This window comes from Papio anubis, chromosome 7 (genome assembly GCF_008728515.1).
Source record: "Papio anubis isolate 15944 chromosome 7, Panubis1.0, whole genome shotgun sequence".
Classification (NCBI taxonomy): Eukaryota; Metazoa; Chordata; class Mammalia; order Primates; family Cercopithecidae; genus Papio; species Papio anubis.
Genome location: NC_044982.1, coordinates 135852648 through 135866471, shown reverse-complemented (window position 1 = coordinate 135866471; position 13824 = coordinate 135852648). Strand labels below are relative to the sequence as shown.

The following is a 13824-nucleotide window of genomic DNA, read 5'->3' as shown; positions in this document are numbered from 1 at the left end:
AGCTAATGTGTCCAGAGTTGGTTCCTGCCAGTGGGTTTGTGGTCTTGCTGACTTCAAGAATGGAGCCAGGGACCTTTGCAGTGAGTGTTATAGTTCTTAAAGATGGCACTGACCCAAAGAGTGAGCGGTAGCAAGGTTTATTTTGAAGAGCGAAGGGACAAAGCTTCCACAGTGTGAAAGGGGACCAGAACAGGTTGCCGCTGCTGGCTGGGGTGACCAGCTTTTATTCCCTTATTTGTCCCCTCCCATGTTCCCTTTTTGCCCTATCAGAGTGCCCCTTTTTCAATCCTTCCTGCGATTGGCTACTTTTAGAATCCTGCTGATTAGTGCATTTTACAGAGTGCTGGTTGGTGCATTTTACAGAGCGCTGATTGGTGTATTTTACAAACCTCTTGCTAGCTACAGAGCACTGATTGGTGTGTTTTACAGAGCACCGATTGGTGCGTTTTACAATCCTCTTGTAAGACAGGAAAGTTCTCCTAGGCCCCACTCGACCCAGGAAGTCCGGCTGGCTTCACTCTAATACACAAAGCATTATGTTATTTTTACAATTTGAAGTAAATATATAGAAAAATATGTATGTAATTAATTTACACCGAGTAATACATTTTCAAAGCATTCTCTGGTTTGGGAACATTAATTATTAACATTTCAAGAGGACCTTAAGCCACTGTATGTTTCCAGGGCTGTGTTTGTGGTGGGGGCTGAGTTGCAGGGACCTGAAGTTCATTAACCTTTTCCTCCAGGGAAGCTGCTCTACCAGCTTTGGATCACAAGGAAGGAATGATTTTTATCTCAATTTCTACCCTACTGCCTGGCCCTTTGCTCTCTGTTGGGAAACCTTGGCTTGGATCTAATCCAGTTTAGATAAGTGAGATGTGGCATACATTTTTACCTTGCTTTATGCAGTGTTTATGACCTCATTTGTCTTCTTAGAGAGTGCATAAATATCTCTATAAGCAAACTTAAGTCTGAAAAGTCACTAATAGGAAGTGTTAAGAGCAGGGCGAAATTGTCAGTAAATCCAGCAAATCCTATACCCATTTACCTGGATCCTTTTTATGTCACTGGGCCTAATAAAAAGCCAGCTAAAAAGCAGCCAGAAAAGCAGATAGCTCCTCCAAAGCTACAAGACTTTGAGAAAACGTGAATTTACTTCAACTCCCCAAAGGGAACTGCTAGTGGAAACGACATCCTGTAATAGACATACTCTGCAAGGTGCTTTGGTAGCTGGCATACCTTGAAAACAGAACCCACTTAATTCTTCAGGGAGTGCTTGTGTGGATGAGACAGTGAGTTTTAAGGTCAGTCCATTAGAGGCTTTTTCAAAGCAACATATTCTGATTATAAAATATAAGTCTATGAGGAAATAAGGATTCTGTATACAAAATCTCAGCTTACATACAACTTTACTTTCAGATAGTTTTTACGGGAAGAAAGCTATGTTTTAACCACTTGTAAAAGGTTAACTACTGTAAATTCAGCACTTTCTAATAACCCTTGGGTCAAAAAATTTTAGTCACAGAATTAGAAGTGTTTTAAGCTATATTATGTTTTCTGAAACAGTTGAAAGACTCCTGGATCTTTTGCCATTTTTACAGGCTGCTATAAATGCGCTTAATGGCCTCAGCTTCTTCCTTGTCAAGGATGCCTTTCTCCACATAAGCATCAGCTTGTTGGTTGATGAAATCTCTCATCTTCGAAAGGTCATAATCTGGAAAATATTATTACAGCATCATGAACAAAGATCAGGAAAGGCCAATCCCATTACAGTGATTACCATTAACTGAGAAGCATTTTATATGATAACACAATTACCATTCTCCATTTTTCACATTGGGAGACATTTTAATTCGTGGCATTTGTGCAGTACTTTGCGGTATAAAATAATGTTTACATGTATTATCTGCTCTTCATCACAACCCTGTGAGATGTTCAGGTGAGTCATACCATTCCAATTTGACCAAACAGGAAATAGGCTCACGACCAGGGCTTTGCAAACTTTAATGTTTATACCAAACACCTGGGGCTATTGGGCAACAGCAGAGTCATATTCAGTAGGTCTGGGGTGAGGATCCAGGTTATGCATTTTAAACAGCTGTCAGGTGATACCGATGCTGTTGGTCCAGAAACCACACTTGGGGGTTAAGTGCCTTGTTCAAGGTCACATAGGTAGTAAAAGTTATGATCAGAACCAGGTGTTCTGACTTCCTGACTTACACTAGGTTTAAGTCCCTGTTGATGTGACAAACCACTTTTTTTTTCAAATTAAGAGTTACTTTATTTCATGCTATTTGAATTGTATGCAAGGAGCAAAAAGCCAAACTGTAAACTCTTTTTGGTTCCTCTGTCCTACTTAAACAAACAAACAAACAAAATCTGTATAAATTGTCAAGACACCCACCAAAAATAAAGATTTCCAGGTAAGAAGGCTGCCTATGACACCTTGCTGAAAGTTTTAAAAACCCCCATTTTCTCTTGATCCTTTAAATATTAAGCAATTATAGCTATAAATAACTAGAGAGAACCCTGCTTTCTGTTCATTGGTAAGGAGGAGAGAAAGGGGAGAGTGGGTATAAAAGGGTGGTTTAGCAGCCACCCTTAGTGAGCCTGAATGTAATCTGAGCCTGGGTCACTTGGGTGTCCTTAAGCTCCTATGAGAAAGGAAAATGAACCACGAAGGACCTCTCTACAATCACTAAGTGAGTGAGGCTTAGACAGGGCTTATTTCCTCTCCGGCAAGCAGGACATCTGCTCCCTGTTAGGGGACAGCCATGAGGATTGAAGGAGAAATCCCAGCACTGAGCACTTTACAGCCATCACCTTAATTGCTCCCCACAAAACCCCATGAGGTTGTACCCTATGACATCTTTCTTTCTTTCTCCTTCCTTCCTTCCTTCCTTCCTTCCTTCCTTCCTTCCTTCCTTCCTTCCTTCTTTCTTTCTTTCTTTCTTTCTTTCTTTCTTTCTTTCTTTTTCTTTCTTTCTTTCTTTTCTTTCTATCCATCATCTAACTATCTATCTACATTTGTGTCCATGATTCCTGGCTTATAACTCTCATAGCCCTTGTTTCAGCCCTTTGTCATAATGTTGGGGCACTCTGGGCCTGAGAAGAAGGCCTCAGGAAGCAGATTCTTTCTCTGACCTGCCCTCCTTTCACCCGGCCAAGGCAGGACTCTAATCTGATTGTGGGTTATAAGACCCTTGATCCATAGAGGGTCCTGCCCTGTACCCTGGAGGAAGGAATGCTGCACAGAGAGGTCAAGAAGAATCTAAAGAGACAGGCCTTACTGGGTTTAGACCATGCCCTTTCTGTCCAATCACATTCCTACATGGTTGCCAATCATGCCTATCCAATGAAGTCTCCATGAAAGGCCCAAGAGGACAGGGTTCAGGGGCTTCCAGATAGGTGAACACGTGGAGGCTGATGGGAAGGTGAACAAAAACTCATTCAGATGCCGGAAGGTTAGTGCACCCCAGCTCCACAAGGATGGAAGCTCCTGCACTCTGGACTCTTCCAGACCTTGCCCTGTGTATCTCTTCATCTGGTTGTTTATTTGTATCCTTTAAAATATCCTTTTAGTAAGCCAGTAAATGCATTTCACTGAATTCTAGCAATCTTTTTCTTCTTTTTTTAGACAGGGTCTCACTCTTTTACCCAGGGTGGATTCAGTGGTATGATCATGGCTCACTGCAGCCTTGGACTTCTGGGCTCGAATGATCCTCCTGCCTCAGCCTCCTGAGTAGCTTGGGACTACAAGCGTGCACCACCACACCTAGCTAATTCTTTTTTTTTTTTTTTGAGATGGAGTCTCGCTCTGTCGCCAAGGCTGGAGTGCAGTGGCGCTCTCGGCTCACTGCAAGCTCTGCCTCCCGGGTTCACTCCATTCTCCTGCCTCAGCCTCCCAAGCAGTTGAGACTACATGCACGTGCCACCATGCCCAGCTAATATTTGTATTTTTAGTAGAGATAGAGGTTCACCATATTGGCCAGGATGGTCTCAAACTCCTGGCCTCGTGATCCACCTGCCTCGGCCTCCCAAAGTGCTGAGATTACAGGTGTGAGCCACTGCACCTGGCCCACCTGGCGAATTTTTTTTTTTTTTTTTTTTTTTTTGAGACGGAGTCTTGCTCTGTGGCCCAGGCTGGAGTGCAGTGGCCGGATCTCAGCTCACTGCAAGCTCCGCCTCCTGGGTTTACGCCATTCTCCTGCCTCAGCCTCCCGAGTAGCTGGGACTACAGGTGCCCGCCACCTCGCCCGGCTAGTTTTTTGTATTTTTTTTTTTTTTAGTAGAGATGGGGTTTCACCGTGTTAGCCAGGATGGTCTCGATCTCCTGACCTCGTGATCTGCCCGTCTCGGCCTCCCAAAGTGCTGGGATTACAGGCTTGAGCCACCGCGCCCGGCCAGAATTTTTAAATTTTCTGTGGAGATGGGGTCTCGCTATGTTGACCAGGCTGGTCTCAAACTCCTGGCCTCCAGTGATCCTCCCACCTTGGCCTCCCAAAGTGCTGGGATTACAGGTGTGAGCCACCACACCAGACCCACTCTAGCAAATTAACTGAACCCTAAGAGGAGGCTGTGGAAACCGAAACTTGCAGCCAGTCAGCCAGCTGTTCCAGAGGCCTGGACATGCAACTGGTGGGAAGGAGGGGGCACTCCTTTGGGACTGCGCCCTCACCCTGTGATGTCTGAGGCTGTCTCTAGGTAGATAGTGTTGGAATTGAATTGGCAGACACCCAGCTGGTGTCGGCTGCAGAATTGATTGCTTGCTTGGTGGTGGGGAGAAAACCCCACACATTTGGTCACAGAAGTCTTCTGTGTTGATTGTTGCGTTGAGTGAGAGAATAGGAAAAAGCATGTTGAGGGTTGTTTTTTTGATACTCATGGGTAAGCATTAGTATCTTCATTTCAGAGATGAAGAAACAGAAAAGAGGGGGTAGGTCACTTGTTCAGGTAGTGGTAGAGTCAGGTTCTGAATGCTGGTCATTGACTGACCATTCCATAGCCTTGCAGTACTGACTATAAAACATCTAACAGGTACAGAGCAAATGTTCAATAAATGCTCCCTTTTGTTTTTGTTTTTCACTTTTCCCATTCTCTCAGGCATGAAGTAGAGAACGAAGCTGAACATACATTTTGTGGGCACTGCACCTAAGGCGATGATTCCTTTATTCCTGACCCCTAAGGCACAAAGGGCACTTCTTGTTCATTACTGGTTCATTAATGCTGGCTCTGCAGAATAGGCTGCAGTGTCAACATCTTTAATGGAATAAAAGGCAGACTCCCAGCTGGGCGCGGTGGCTCACGCCTGTAATCCCACTGCTTTGGGAGGCCGGGGCAGGCGGATCACTAGGTCAGGAGATCGAGACCATCCTGGCTAACACGGTGAAACACCGTCTCTACTAAAAATACAAAAAATTAGCCGGGCGTGGTGGGGGGCGCCTGTAGTCCCAGCTACTCGGGAGGCTGAGGCAGGAGAATGGCGTGAACCCGGGAGGCGGAGCTTGCAGTGAGCCGAGATGGCGCCACAGCACTCCAGCCTGGGCGACAGAGGGAGACTCCCAAAGACATATGTGAAGAGGTCCAGTGATTTGAATGGACAAACAGGCAAATATTTTGCTTTCTTTTGAAAAGGAAAAATTGTATGTTTATGGCATGGCTATTACTATGTGCAGTGGGAAAACCGGCATAGTGCAGAGGAAAGGCCCTTTGGTCTAATGCCAACTCTGCCCTAGCTGGGTGTTAGGAGACATAAGCTAGTAGCCATCCTGCTAACCTTAAAGGAAGTTTTAAGGTTGTAAGGCTCAAAGGAGAGAAGGGCTGTGATTCACTTTTTAAAAGCATATTTTTTCAAGGCTACATAAGATTTTCTCATTATCCTCACTATCACATCACATGGATCCTCCCTTTCCTGGGTTTGAGAAGGGGGTTCAGGTCACCCAGTCCCTTACCAAACAAAGGGTGGCAACGATGGTTAAGAAAGGTCAGAGCTAATAGTAATTCTACTTGCTTATACAGCTGCAGCCACTGCATAGCCCTAGGACCTAGATCCCCCACAGGCTTTGAGAGATGACCCCAAGTCAAGCAGAGCACATATGAGAGCAGTGGAGAAAGAGTTTCTCTCTTGAAGAGAGCATACTGCATATTTCCCGGAGACAAAAGGGAGCATCGAACCCAATGCTATTATTCTGAAGTTTGCTAACAGAGCCTTCCATATGCAAGCACCAGAGTTCCATGCTTCACCAGGTTGGTCATTTCTGGAATGGGAACACTGAATTGCAAGATGTTGTTGATTATGACCAGGAGTCTGATTCGTATGCTAATCAGTGAAAACAGTAACAAATACTCCAAATTGATGTACCATACGATTTACCATGGCTTTGGAATGTATTTTGGTACACAGTGTATTACAATGATTCTAAGATGAACATTTTAATTTTAAAGTCTTTGCAGTCATTGATGTATGTTGTAATTTAATCGCACATAAAACAATGGTGCATTTTTAATCAATGACAGATTTGATGAAATACAGTTCATGTCAATTTTAGTATAACTGACAGCCTGGAAATTCAAATCATTTTGAACCAAATAAAGTATGCATGAATATCGATAATTATTGCCATCACACTCAACTTAGAAGACCCAAGCTAAGAGGGTGCTGAAAATACCTCTTTCTCCCTCTGTTCCCAGAATTTCTGATTTAGTGGTGCTGCAGCGCAACCTGGGCAGTGGGATATTCAAGAAGTTCCCCAGGTGATTTGGATGCACTTTAAAGTTTGAGAAGCATTACTTGTTTCTTTGGAAGGCATCACTTTGCAACTGCTCTGGCCAGATACCTGGGAATCATATTAGAATCCTCCTTCTCCATATAGCTCTCGAGTTCCTCCCTTCCTTTTTATTTCCTCTGTTGTCCCCTGGTTTACAGCCCCATATTTCTGCTCCAGATCTCTGTCTTGCCTCCTTATCTCTCTCCTGCCTTCTGGGGTCTTATTTTTTCAATCTGTAGTCACACTGCTGCCAGATGGATTTCTCAGTTCTTAACCAAATTAGGCCCCAATTTAGGCTCTCTTGGCTAAAACCAACCTCCTCTGAAGGGTGCACAAACCTCTTCCTGACATGGCCTCTGCCCACTTCCCAACCCTGTCTGCTGCTCTTCTCCACAAACATCCAGTGTTCCTGGGGACATGAATGGCCAGTTCCTAGAACAACCCCTCTCCTTGGTCCCTTTATGTCTTGGTACCTAGTGTTCCCTCTGCCTCCATCTCTCCTCACTTGGCAGATTCATTCTTAACTTTCCAGGAAGGGCTTTCTTGTGGCCCTTCTCTCAACTGTCTCTGTCCTGGTATGAAGATCCACCCCATCTTCTCGCCTCCTTGGCAGTAACACACCTATCCATGACATCACAGAGCAGGACCAACCGTAGCTCTAATGACGCTGTGCACTCCTCGGGCGGGGCATCTCTGGCACTTAGAACGGGGCCTGGTTCTGTGTTTGCTTTACATAAGTGAGTGACTGCTTTTGTGACTGCAGGGTGCATGAAATATGTACTCAGAAAATGCCTTTGTTTAAAATACTTCAAGAAAGGGGGGCTAAATAAAACAAGACTGGCAGCATTTGATAATTATTGAAGAAGGGTGCTGGAGACACAAGGATCCATTATACTATTAGTTCTACGTTCGCTTGACATTTTTCATAATAAAATGTAAAACAAAAGAAAACGTCTTTGCTTGAAAGGCTAATTTGAATAATAAGAGAAATGGAGGTTCTGTTCCCCTCTGCATCTGAGAGGTGACTTCAGTCTTTTTTGGGCTCTGTGGGGAGACTTTGGCACAGTCAATTTGATTGTGGGAATTTTTATATAGAAAGACCCTCTGACAAATGGGTGAAGTTTGCAATGTACAACCACACCCGGTCCTACCTTCTTTATTTCCTTTTTTGTCATGTTTCTTCAACCATTCAATATTTTTTCTGATGGCTTCCAAATAGGCTTCTGTTTTTCCTGAAAGAGGTAAGAGAACGAAATCAAACACTCAGAAAATATCACTACATCTCATTTTAGAGACCACACTTATGTTCAAAACCACAAATATTAGACGTATGCAGCACTTGCAAGGTTGTTTCCCTAACTAGGCAATGTACATATTTGCATGTGCATATGTGTGTTTGTGTGTTGAGGGGTTTAGGTCAAGGAGAGCAGGTGGGGATGAGGTTCCAGGAGGAAGAATCAAGTTGGTAAGTGTCAAGGGGCATGATTCCCACACACAAATAAATCCACCTTGATGTCCTGGCAGAGAAGAGTTTTGATTCGGTTTACTAGATAGATGGGCCCCTAGATTAGTTCATTTCTGGTTAGGGATGGTTCTTCCAAACTGAGGAGCATCATCAGGCCAAGGACTTGAATGAGAGTGGCAGATACTTAAAGATTCCATCACTTCAGTTAAAAGTCCAAATGTGTGGCTTTATGTAAGCAGCTCTAAGTCTTCTGCCCAATTCTGGCAGGGGACAGGTAAAAACTTAGACAAAGAGGTGACCAGTGCTTCACTTCAAGGTTTGGATGGCAAACTTTAGAACTGGTTCTAATAAAACTCTCCAGGATGTAAACACTGTTCAAAGGGCCTCAAGTGTGGCACAAGAACACCAGGCATCACTCATGCACCTGCTCTCTGATGTCCTTTACCTGCACTTATGTCTGCAAGTGGATATTACCATCCACTGAGAGGTGAGGAATCTGGGGCTCAGAGAGGCGAAGTGAGTAGGCTAAGGCTACACAGGAAATAACTGCTGGCATTTGGACTCTGATCTGCTTAGTTTCCACTACCTGCATTATCTGCAGGATAAGACCTCACCTTCAGACATGGACAGCAATGTTGCTTTGTTCTGTATCAAAGAAATCAGCCATTCTCTTAACCAGGTGAGGCCCGAAAGCTTGAGAGGCCCTAAAGCTTAGGGAGTCAGCACCAAGAAACCAGGTCTCTAGAAAGTACCAGATGGCCTACAAAAAGAGGCTTTCAAAGTCCAGGGCCTCTGCAGAAGCAACAGACGCCGAGCTCAGTGTGGTGACCACCCCATTCTGAGCCGCATCTGAGCCCTGTTACCTCTACTCTACCGCACAGTCTTCTTGGTTGAGCTACCTGTATTGTGTGCTTATCATGTGCTGAGGACTGCTTTATGCTCCAAAATGCACTGTCTCATTTATTCTTCACTTTTTGAGGCAGTCCTATTATCATCCCCATTTCACAGATGAAGAAACTGGAGCACAGAGACATAAAGTCATAATCACATGGCTAAAAAGTAGCAGAGCCAGGCTTGAACCTGGGTACCTCCAACTACTGTCCATGTACAATAATACTGCCCTAAGAGTTGACCGTGTTCCAATTGCCCCCACTGTGTTTACCTAAGTGACTTTCTGAGCATCTTTCTTCCTGATCTTGAAGCCTACTCTTGCCTTACCACTGAAGATCTGTGTCATCTGGTTCCCAAAGAAGCACAGAGACTCCTATGCAAAAAGGGGTAAATGGACCAGAAGAGATCCACAATTTTTAGTCCTTAGTTGCTTCAATAGTTGGTGTAGAAACTGCCTTGATTTCAGCAGTCTGGGAGGCTGAGGAGGGAGGACTGCTTGAGGCCAGGAGTTCAAGACCAGCCTGCACAACATTGTGAGACCCTATCTCTACTAATAAATAGATACATAAATAATGATTTTAAAAATGCAGTGTTTTCTGTTTCAAATTAATTCACTTAGATAAGGCATTTTGAGCAAGGAAAGAAATCTAAGTGCAGACCATTTCTAAACAATGCAACTTCATTATTTTAAAGAGTTTAAATCAAATTACTGATCCCCATAGGGCTCGCTTTAATGAATAATTTGTCATTCGCACATTAGGTAGTTAGGACTTCTGAAACTTTTGAGTATGTCTGAAAATAGTCTTGTTCTTTAAATAATTTTAAGCATTTTTTCTACTATCTTCTCTGATATCAATATCATGATGTTAGAGCTTATTTGGGAGAAGGAAAACCACAGCTTGCTCTGTTTAAACACTGCATTAAAAATTCCAAATTAGGAGAGTAAAAACAAATGAAGTTTTCACTATAGTGGGGCAGACATTGCCCACTCTTGTGCCTCCCTCTTCATAGCTAGCTAATAGAGCAGCCTTCTACTGATAACGGATGAAATGGGTAGATCAATGCATCACCTTTTTTGATCCTCAGGCATGTTCTACTGTTTCCCTGAAGTTTTCAATAGGATTGAGCTCTAGTTGCTGATGCTGAAGTTTGGTCATTATCACACCTTATATTGGCTTCTTTCCCTTCGTGCTCATGTACCTACCCTGCAGTGGTGCTTCCTGGGGTCACTTCCCAATGAAGCTACTTCACCTCAAATCCTTCTCTTAGTGCATGCCTTGGAGGGAACTCAACATAAGACAGTTTGAAATAGAGGCCTTGACCAGGCTCTGTGGCTCACACCTGTGATCCCTGCACTTTGGGAGGCCGGGGTGGGTGGATGGCTTGAACTCAAGAGTTTGAGACCAGCCTGGACAACATGGAAAAACCCCATGTCTACCAAAAAAAAAAAAAAAAAAAAAAATTAGCCAGGCGTGCTGGTGTGCATCTGTAGTCCCAGCTATTAGGAGGCTGAGGTGGGAGGAGGACTGCTTAAGCCCAGGAGGTGGAGGTTGCAGTGAGCCAAGATTGCACCACTGCACTCCAGCCTGGGCAACACAGCCAGATTCTGCCTCAAAAGAAAAATAAATTAAAGGTCTCAGCATTATTACATTAGGCTGCTTTCTGTTCAGGAACCCACTACCTATAAAAATGGTATGGAATTTTAAACAGTATGTAATGTTTGAAAAGCTATTTTATTCACTATATTGACATTATCAACTCACAACAGAGAATGCGTTTACTATAGCTTAAAGAAAATTGGACTGCAATTCTAGTAAGACTAGTATCTTAGTACCTAACATATGATTAGGACAGTTTCCCTAATTTATAACAGAACACCCTGTCATTCTCATCCTCTTTCATGCTTTATTTTTATCCATCGGAAGGTGACTACTTATCACCTTCTACTGTAGCATATAATTTATTAAGTTTACTGTCTTCCTCCCTTAGAAATATGTTGTTTGCTGATGTACCCTCTTGCCTAGAACAAGGACTGACAGAGAGGAAGCTCTCAAGAAATATTTGTCAATGAGTAAATGGATGAAGGCTTTCTATACAGAAGCCAAATTGCAATTAGAAGATTGCCCAGTGAGGCCGGGCGCGGTGGCTCAAGCCTGTAATCCCAGCACTTTGGGAGGCCGAGGCAGGCGGATCATGAGGCCAGGAGATCGAGACCATCCTGGCTAACACGGTGAAACCCCGTCTCTACTAAAAATACAAGAAAATTAGCCGGGCGAGGTGGCGGGCGCCTGTAGTCCCAGCTACTCGGGAGGCTGAGGCAGGAGAATGGCGTGAACCCGGGGGGTCGGAGCTTGCAGTGAGCCGAGATCGCGCCACTGCACTCCAGCCTGGGGCACAGAGCAAGACTCTGTCTCAAAAAAAAAAAAAAAAAAAAAAAGAAGATTGCCCAGTGAGCATGGAATCCAAACTAGGAAACGACGTCTTAAAAAAACATATAAATGGCATAGATTTATCTCTACCCTTTTTTTTTTAGTGACAATGAATGATTTATTTGAAAGACTTGAAATGTAATGGATTCTAAACTTAAATGACAGCTATATCAGAACATTTAAGACACAAGTGTGATAGGTATACTATATCCATATGTCATTCTTCATAGAATTCTACTAATTAAATATTTTCTCAGTTTATTCATGAAGAAACTAAGGCTCAGAGAGGTTAAATGACATGCCCAAGGCGACATAGCTAAGTGAGGGTCTGATATGGTTGGGTTGTGTCCCCACCCAAATCTCATCTTGAATTGTCGTTCCCATAATCCCCATGTGTCATGGGAGGGACCCAGTAGGAGGTAATTGAATCATGGGGGCGGTTACCCCCATGCTGCTGTTCTTGTAGTAGTGAGTGAGTTCTCACAAGATCAAATGGTTATGTAAGGGGCTTTTCCCCATTTGCTCAGCACTCCTCCTTCCTACCGTCATGTGAAGGAGGATGTGTTTGTTTCCCCTTCCACCATGAGTATAAGTTTCCTGAGGCCTCCTCAGGAACTGTGAGTCAATTAAACCTTTTTCCTTTACAAATTACCCAGTCTCAGGTATGTATTTATTAGCAGCACGAGAGGGAACTAATACAGGGTCAGAGCCTGGTTTTGAACCAAAATTAATATGGAGCCTTTAATGACTGGGGCTGGGTCAAATTCACCTTTTAGACTAGAGAAATTGAGTGCCTGCCATTGTTGTTAAACTGGCTGACAAGGCAGTGGTTCTCAAACTTTGATGCACATTAAAATCACTTAGCGAAAAATTTTAAAGGCCCAGTGTCCAAATTGCTCCTCAGACCAATTAAATCAGAATATCTGGGACTAGGGACCAAACATTTGTACTTTTTAATGATCCCGAGGTGGTTCCAATGTGCAGCAAAGTTTGGGAACCACTGCCACCAGTTTTAAGACCTCCACACGCTTACAAGAGCCTTGGCAACAATGGGAATCATATCAGGTACTCTTTTGCTCTTGGAGCAAAGCAGCTGGCTCATATTGACTTTTCTCTTTGCAGGAGCTGTAAAGCAAATCTTCTATTTACACAGTATGCACTGAAAACCTTAGGAGAGTCGACTTTGGAAAGCTGGACTATTTTTTTCCTCAATTTATTTCATCTTCCTTTGGAAAAAAAAATAGCTCATGGCTGAGGTAATAGAGCACAAGCCTTAAAACATACGCTGAAGCAGATGGGAAAAGGGCCAGAATCAAGATGCAGCCTTGTTTTTCTGGCTGTTCTGGTTTTTAACACTGTGAGAAAAATATCTTTTCTAAACATGAATTTGTCCTTACTCTGCTATGCTGTCCTGACTGTCTCCCTCTGGGGAAAGTGTATAAATCAATCAGGTTGTCCTATTGCATACTGCATGTACTAAAGACATTAGGTTTTGTAAAAGAGTGTTTATAAAAATTAAAGTTTGATATAATACTTAAAATTATGCCAAGATTACATGACTGCACTTTTGAACTGGATGAAGCAAAGCAACTGATACTGATGCATGGGTGCCGACACAGGCCACAGAGCTGTGAGATTCAAGATTCTGCATAATGATGACATTTTACATGCCCATTAGATGCAGTATGGAAGACTGGAAGAGCACTGGAAGAAGAGTCAGGAAACATGGGTTCAAGGCCAGCTCCACCACTCTGGCCATGAGGTCTTGAGCAAGTCGCTCATCTTCTGGGCCTTGTTTTACTGGTTTGTAAATCAAGGGGTGAATGCTAAAAAGGAGACTCATGATTTGTACATATAGAAAGAAATTCCCTTTTGTTGTCCTTGAAAAATCCATATTGATATATGGCTTTCCCAAGCCGACTTGGGACTTCCTCACCCACTTGCTGACTCCCAGGGGAGAATATTGGACTCCTGATTTTTGGACATTTCTAGCAGAATCCCCGGAGACTTGAAGGGAGGCGTGAATTCTCTCATGTTGCTTAAAAAATAAGTGTATCCACATGAATTAGGCAATTTATTATCAATTTATTAAATAGGCTAACTTTTCTGGCTCCTGTAAAAAAGATATGACGATGATAGGACATTTAAGTGAAAGTTACCTTAGAGATCACCTTTTCCAACCTAATTTTATTGTCCAGCCATAAACTTAAATGATAGCACTGGAGTGAGTTTATGGGTGTTATAACGCTTATCTCATCCCTTGGATGATTAA

At 43.3% G+C, this 13824-nt stretch overlaps 1 protein-coding gene and 1 long non-coding RNA gene across 3 annotated transcripts in view; one reads left to right on the top strand and one right to left on the bottom strand.

Annotated features, from left to right (window-relative positions):
• Positions 1–121: 121 nt before the first annotated feature.
• The window catches only part of LOC116275840 (secretogranin-3), a 39563-nt gene continuing 25860 nt past the window's right edge, over positions 122–13824 (bottom strand). Inside the window, exons 11-12 of the mRNA XM_031668678.1 lie at positions 7919–7999; positions 122–1714 (exon numbers count right to left, since the gene is read on the bottom strand). Coding sequence (XP_031524538.1) covers positions 1596–1714; positions 7919–7999 — 200 coding nt within the window. The 3' untranslated portion in view covers positions 122–1595. The remainder of the gene's footprint in view (positions 1715–7918; positions 8000–13824) is intronic.
• On the top strand, positions 1710–12843 carry LOC103885822. 2 transcript variants are annotated; one of them, XR_649121.4, is made up of 3 exons: positions 1710–1939; positions 6019–6246; positions 12675–12843. It is a non-coding gene; the product is annotated as an uncharacterized LOC103885822 (long non-coding RNA). The 2 variants fall into 2 exon arrangements; XR_004185157.1 differs by lacking the exon at positions 12675–12843 and adding an exon at positions 6691–6871.